General features: G+C 35.7%; 1 protein-coding gene across 1 annotated transcript; it reads right to left on the minus strand.

Annotated features, from left to right (window-relative positions):
- Positions 1–327: 327 nt before the first annotated feature.
- LOC121518917 (microfibril-associated glycoprotein 3-like) lies at positions 328–5,481 on the minus strand. Its single transcript, XM_041801614.1, has 3 exons — positions 5,295–5,481; positions 4,130–4,404; positions 328–1,429 (listed from the first exon to the last, which is right to left on the minus strand). Exons 2-3 carry the CDS (start codon positions 4,359–4,361, stop codon positions 768–770), a joined length of 894 nt encoding a protein of 297 aa, XP_041657548.1. The 5' UTR covers positions 4,362–4,404; positions 5,295–5,481; the 3' UTR covers positions 328–767.
- Positions 5,482–7,131: the final 1,650 nt, after the last annotated feature.

Genomic DNA, 7,131 nt, shown 5'->3' on the forward strand with positions numbered 1-7,131 from the left:
CTAGCAAGGGATGACCTTTGGGTATGTACGGTTAGACTTTTAACATCTAAGATGTTTATGTACAGGTATCATCGACTGAAAATTCTCTCCTGAGATGTGTTGACATCCATACTCCTTCTGTGAGTCTACTTCCTGTTCCTTTCACAATAATTTCAAGTCTTCATATGCAGCTTAAAGACTGTAAAACGACCCTTCAGGGATGTTTGTTGAGAGGACTGCAACAGCTGATGAAGACAGTTATTTAAGCAACAGCTCCACCCAGAGGCCCAACAGCAGCATTACCTGAAGGGACAGAAATACCAGACACAAACAACAGACAAACTCTCATGTTTTTAATTATATTTATTTGCGTTTTATTTCCCTGTCAGCAGCCCAACACAAACATTTCCTTCTCCTCCCTGAGAAATACCTCTTTAAGATCATATTTAAATATTCAAACACCTCTAATGCTAAAAAATCCCACACAATAATGTAAACACCTGATGAATATTCAGGTACAACAAAGCATTGCATTTTTTTTACTTAAATAACAACTTTTGATCTGAGTTATCAAGCACAACAAATATTTCACAGCTTTATAAACCTTACCCGATACAATTATTATTGTTTTTATGTATTAATATGTATCAATAGGTTTTAAGTATGTGATCCATTAAGGATTACCTGATTACCCAGCATGAATGTTAATATCAAGTGTAAACAGGGTCATAGTTTCTTCTGATTAGATTTAGACTGAGTCAGATTGTATTTTTCATGGATCCTTATTCTCAGTCATCCTTTTCAGGCACTGTATGGACCGACACTTTCACATCTACGCCTCCTGTATGGTTCTCTTTTCCTTCATTTGCCAGCAGAGCCTGACACACCTCCTCATCCTCACCCTCTCCTCCTGCTCTGTCAGAAGAAGGCGGGCCTATAGCTTGTCTGGTCTCGACCCGCTCCGTCTCGGCGCCTTCCTCTGTGAACGTGCGGCAGTTCAATATGAGTGGCGGCAGAGGGACGCTCCGTGCAAACTCCTCCATGTGCCGGGCGAACTCCATGGTCTTAAACTGCGTGACCTTAGCAAGCTCAAGCGTCTTGGCTGACGTGATGATGGGAATGCGCTTGGCGACTTCAAACGCTTTCTGTAGCTTCTCTGCTCCCTCTGTGCGGAAGAACTCATTGATGGCTCTCTCCGTCTTCTTCAGGTGGCTGCTGACCAGGCAGAGCCGAGCCACGTTCAGGACCATGGTGATGGAGAAGGCCACCAGGCAGACGCAGACGTAGTAAAGGCCCAGGCCGCTGTCGGTGTGGGCGACACGCAGAGTGACCGTGTAGTTTTGAGCACCTCCTCCAGCGCTGGAGGCGACACAGGTGTAGCGGCCTCGGTCCTGGAAGGCGACTACGGTGATGTTCAGGGCGCCATCTTCCTGAATCTGCCACTTCCCACCTAAAGTCAAAGTAACATAAAAAACTCATTTTTAATTATGGAAAAAAGTAGCAGAGGTTAGTCATTAATTTTGATAGAATTCTTAATCGTACCAGATTTTTATTTTCTAAATGGAATTTTCATTAGTTCAGCAATTTCTTAAATGTCAATAAACTGAGGTGTTTTATACAGGTGCATCTCAAAAAGTTACAATATCATGAAAAAGTTCAATTTTTTTGTCACTCTTTTCTGAAAAATTCCTCCAGACTCTGGGACCTAGAAGAGTGGAGAGGCACAGAATGCCACGCCGCACTGATGCAGTAATTCATGCAAAAGGAGGCCCAACCAAGTATTGAAGGCATAGAAATGAACATACTTTTCAGAAGCCTGACATTTCTGTTGAAAATATCCTTTTTTTAATTGATCTTATGTAATATTCTAATTTTTTGAGACACTGAATTTTGGGTTTTCTTATCTGTAAGCCATAATCATCAACATTTCAAAAAATAAAGGCTTGAAATATTTCACTCTATGTGTAACAAGCCTATACAATATATGGGTTTCACTTTCAAAAAAGAGTGACAAAAAATATTGAACTTTTCATGATATTCTAATTTTTTGAGATCCACCTCTATATCAGATTTGATTCAACAACAAATAACAGCATTATTGTGTTGACTTACGGTGTTATACATCTCACGAACTGCCTCCTTATGGTTATACCAGATAAATGTTATTTTAAAACCAGATTTTTGGGTCATTTTACCGGCATATGCATGTTTTACTGTAGGGGGAATGCACCACCTACTAAGCCATGTTTCTGAGCCTGATATTCCTGAGTCTTGAAGCTGCTGCTCCTTTCTCAACAGGCTATTGCTATGGTAACTGAGTCCAGACTCAAAGTTTGGTCAGGGCCCCTTTATGATCAGAGTTGGTGCTGCTCAGTTTGGTAATAAGGTGCAATGCGATTAACTGGACAATATTGCTATTTGCAATTGCAATTGGGATATAATGCACAAATGGTATCATGAGTCTACTTGCTTGGTTACCAAAAAAAAAAAAATGCAGAGAATATTAAAAGCTTTGTAGTGAGTATTTCTCTACTCAAAAAATTTATTCAGTAGCATAAAAAATACAAAACCTGAAGCTTTTACACAGAAATGCTTTCATAATATCTTAATTTCAACAAAAAGTGTTCCTTTTTGAAAATAAAGGTACAAAGTGCAAATGCAGTGGCACTTTTATCAACTTCAAGGCCTTTCTGCAGGCATTTTTGTAAACCTTTCAAATACTACTTTATAGAAAAATAACTGCAGCCTTTATGTGCTTATGTAACTGCAAAGCCTGCAAGCACAAATGCATTGCAACTAATCATGCAGCTCTAATCAGATAAAATCATCCTCAAGTTTCTGTTTTTTTAATTTCCTTGGGTTTTTTTCTGCAGATCTTCAGTTCAAACAATATGTTTATAGAAACTTCTGGAATTTTAACACTATGTTTGTAAAGTCACCGCAAGCATCACGTCACAGAGCATCCTTGTTTCTTCCTGTTTGTATTCACATATACTTCTGACAACAGATTTTTTTAGGCATCATGCATGGACTGTAGCTTTTTCCCCAAAAAAGCCAGACTATGTTGAGCTCATTTTATGACACACTCACAAGAATGCTGCTTATTTGTCAATATGTATTTTTTTTGTTTCTGTTGTTTGTAATATGTGTTCTTGTGCCTCTAAGCCCTTTTAAAAGTACCATCTGTTATATTTAGTATGGTAGTATTTAGTGAAACAAATTTTTTGAACATAATATTTATAAGTAAGCCTGTCTAAAATTGTGTTTAATCACTGAATTTATAGAATTGTTGTATTATTATTTGGTCCCTTCTGTGTAACAGTAGAAATATGCAAGATGCAAAAATCCAAGATGGCGAGGCCTTGGAGGAGACCCTCCCCACACATGAAAAGAAAGAATTTTATAAATCCAGGCGATAAAAGACTTATCTAGACAGTATTACTTACTAATATTATGTTCCATTTTCACCAGTTTTACCTCGCTAAATGCTAACAGGCTAATTTTAGACACTGTACCTTTGAAAGAGATTTATCTCAATGGGAACACTTGACTTAATAAAGATTAAAATATATATATATCTTTATACATATTTATCATAATTTTTTACACAATACTATTAAGTTATAAGCTCATTTTATGAATTCTCTTTCATTTCATAACTAGTAATTTCGATCATCTTTGTAATATTACCTAAACATAAACTTTTCAACATTTTGTGTATATTGATTCAGAGTTTATTGCTTTGTCTTTTATTGTCTCTTATAATCCATCTTTTATTTTAAAAGCATTGCACTGAGTTAATGTTGATGTGCATTAGTTTTCAAGTCAGGTTTTATTCAGGCAATTCTCTACGCTTTGTAAAACACTGTCTAAAGAGTACAATGAATAAACTTTGATTCATTGATTGATTGATTGGTATCAGATTATGATGAAACACTGTCCTGATAATAAGGATTATGAGTACACTAAGGCAATATATCTTTATTATACTTTTTGTTTTTTCTTATTCATTATCAACACTTAAGAGCCTAAGGCAAATTTCCACCATTGGCGGACAATAAAATTTCTACTGTATTCTACTCTGTGAGAGTGAAAAGAACTCAAAGTTTTTTCATTAACTCATTTCTAATCCAGCCATTTCTCCTTCTACCTGTGTCCTCGCCTAGCTGAGCTCCTTTAGGGTTGAACCACTTGATGTCACCGTAGCCTCCGGTCACATTGCACTCGATCAGCGTGCTCGATCCCTCCTTCGCCACAATGTTCCTGTCAGGGGAGACACTGGTCAGCCCCGTCGTTCCCGTCTCTGACTTGTTGTGAGCTGTGCAGCGGCCAAGCAGCAGCAGCAGGACCGTGAGAAGGAGGAGTGACAGGTGGTGTGTCATGTTGAAAAGTCAAAGCTTCAGTTCACATTTAGACGAGACAAACCTGCAAAACAGGTAGAGTCAACGGTTATGGATTATGCCGGAACACAAAACAAAAATTACTCATGGGTGTTAAAAACAAATGTATAGTCCTAGTGTTTAGGACGTTCTTATGTTTGGGGATCCTTTTTTATTACATGCAGAAGTTACATTTTGTTTTAGGGAAAGCAAAGCTTTATTTAAAGATCCCCATATGTCTGAGCAAAAAACAGTTAACTTTAAAATATACTGAAAAATCAGATCAATAGACATGATTAAATAAATATTACACATTATTATTACTTTTATTATTATTATTATTATTACACATTAATTATTATGACACATTTATTATTGAAATATGCTCAAACTGTGTCATTAATGATCAAAGCCATGCTAGTTTAAAGAAAAATATAGTAAAACTCATTACTTGCCTTACTTGTCTTTGATATTTTTGAAACTATGAATTATCTTTAACAGCAGTGATGCTATTTCATTGCATTTACAGGCTTCTGAAGCCTTTACTCTCATTTCCAAAGATCTCTTTCTTTTTCTTGTGTTACTTTAAATTTTAAAGGTTTTAACATCTTAAAAGAGCTGTAAGTCCTTTACGTCCTTTTAGAATGTATATATTTTTAAAAATCTCAGATAAAATGTTAGTACAACAATTGTTCATGAGTACATCGTGTGCAGAGAGCACAGTGCATGAAAACGGGTAAACAGCATTTTTTTCGGTAAGTAGCACTAAACTGTGGAAAAACATCGCACTATTTCTTCTTAGGCACGCAATTAAATAAGAAGTTAATAAATATAGAGGATTTTATCCTTTATATCTTTAGTCAACCTTATGCTCCTTTAGAAAAAACAAACACTGGTGTTTAATGCTCATTTTAACGGAGGAAGAAGCAAACTTACAGACATCTTGTTGTCCCCACCTGCTGCTCTGTGTGTGACTGAGACCAAAACAATCAAGCTTCGACCAACAGACACAATAAACTATTTCCGTCAGTGGATCTATCCAATAGCTGCTCAGATCACTCCAAGTTTGGTCTGTAATTAAGCTTGAAAATCAATCCAAACACGGTTCATCGGCTCCTTTCACTTCCTGCTTCAGGTGTAAGTGAGTGGGCGTGGCCTACTCGTGGATTTCCTGTGCAGACAGACATCATTCATAGGCTAAAGTCTGTCATTTAAGAGTTAATAAAGATCGATTAAAATTGAATTAATGACAGTTTTATACAGTAATCAATAAAAAAAACAATGTTAACGCTATATGCATATTGAATACTCCTTTTTTTTTAAATACAATTTTGGGCTGGTGTTAAACATCAAGTACAGAGACCTGTCATGTCATATAAATGCAAGATGATGTAATTTAGGTTAGTGCGCATGCTGTATTTAAAGATTCGCAACATTAATTAAGTTTGGGTTGGCCTTATTTATTATTAAAGGATGTCAAAAGATAAAAAGTTCTCATCAGGATTAATCTCATAATTTTCTGTAATTAATTGTGATTAATTGCATTCTTTTAAAAATGTCCCTATTTTGCATTTAAATTTGTTTTTTGTCATTTTAGATTTTTCTACGGTCTTAAACTAAGGTTAATTGACTTCCTGTTTGGATACAGACCTGCTTTAAAGGTCGACTGAAGATTTTAACATGAACTAAACCATAGAAGAGGATCTCGCTATGGATTGAAAGAAATAAGGGGGCAGTATAAAAGCTAAATGATTAATAACAAAAGGTTCAGATGACTTTTGTCTGTAAAATAAGTCCAGCAGCAGTGTTGGCTTATTTTACATCTCTGTAGCTGCAGGGAGACGCCTCAGTGGCTTAACCATTGTGTGTTTAAAGGCATGATAAAGAATGTGATTAATCACAATTTAACTGTCAAACTTTGTTAATTGTAGTTAATGCGACTAATCTTGACATCCCTTATTTATGTATGTATTATTTAATTAATTCATCCATTCATTTAATCCAGGCTCTGGTGGACAAATACCAGATAATTTTAAGAATGAGATGTATCATCTTATAATATTTTTTTAATTATTATTGTTATTACTATTATTATTATTATTGTTTTTAATATGATTATTAGAATTTGTCACTTATAAGTTAATTATGTATTTGTTCTGTTTCAATATGAGATTAATTTCAACAACCTTGATTTCTAGTAAAATGAAAGATGTGTTCCTTTAATTTGTTGGGGGCGGAAGTGAGGATTTAACAGAAGTTTAATATTTAATAAATCTACCGACTAAATTATGTCTTTTACAAAGAATCAAGATATTAACGTCGAACACGTGGACATCAATAACGTTGGCCCACCTTTATGCAGAAAATACATTTTGTTCGTGGAAGCCAAAGTTATAATTTAGCGGAAGTTAAGATAATTTTATTTTGTCGGACCCGGATGTCTTCTTTTCACTATCAAGTTAGCGAAAGTTTGATAGAAACAAACCGGAAGTATGTTTTGTCACTTCCCTACAAAATAAAGACAAAGGTGATGCTGGTTTGTGATGTCCAATCACAGAGCAGTCATTTTTGGCTGGCTGTAAAAGTCCAAGCTTGCCCCGACTTGTTGTGTGATTCAGATTCTGTCCTTTTTTACTGAATACAAAACATGGCTCTCAAAAAACACAGGAACGTTGACGGTTGACTTAAATTTCGGTTCTTTCAAATTGCTTTTATTTTGGAAAAGCTAACCGGAACTTGTGCGCCTTCGTCAGTGTTGCTTCGGTACTGCTCA

This window comes from Cheilinus undulatus, linkage group 12 (assembly GCF_018320785.1).
Source record: "Cheilinus undulatus linkage group 12, ASM1832078v1, whole genome shotgun sequence".
Lineage (NCBI taxonomy): Eukaryota > Metazoa > Chordata > Actinopteri > Labriformes > Labridae > Cheilinus > Cheilinus undulatus.

What these genes read in the sequence shown, in the direction of transcription:
- LOC121518917 (XM_041801614.1), bottom strand. Translation starts at nt 4,361, where the DNA reads ATGACACACCACCTGTCACTCCTCCTTCTCACGGTCCTGCTGCTGCTG. An exon ending in TCAGCTAGGCGAGGACACAG is followed by an intron (nt 1,430 to 4,129) that starts GTAGAAGGAGAA and finishes CTTTGACTTTAG; the next exon opens with GTGGGAAGTGGCAGATTCAG.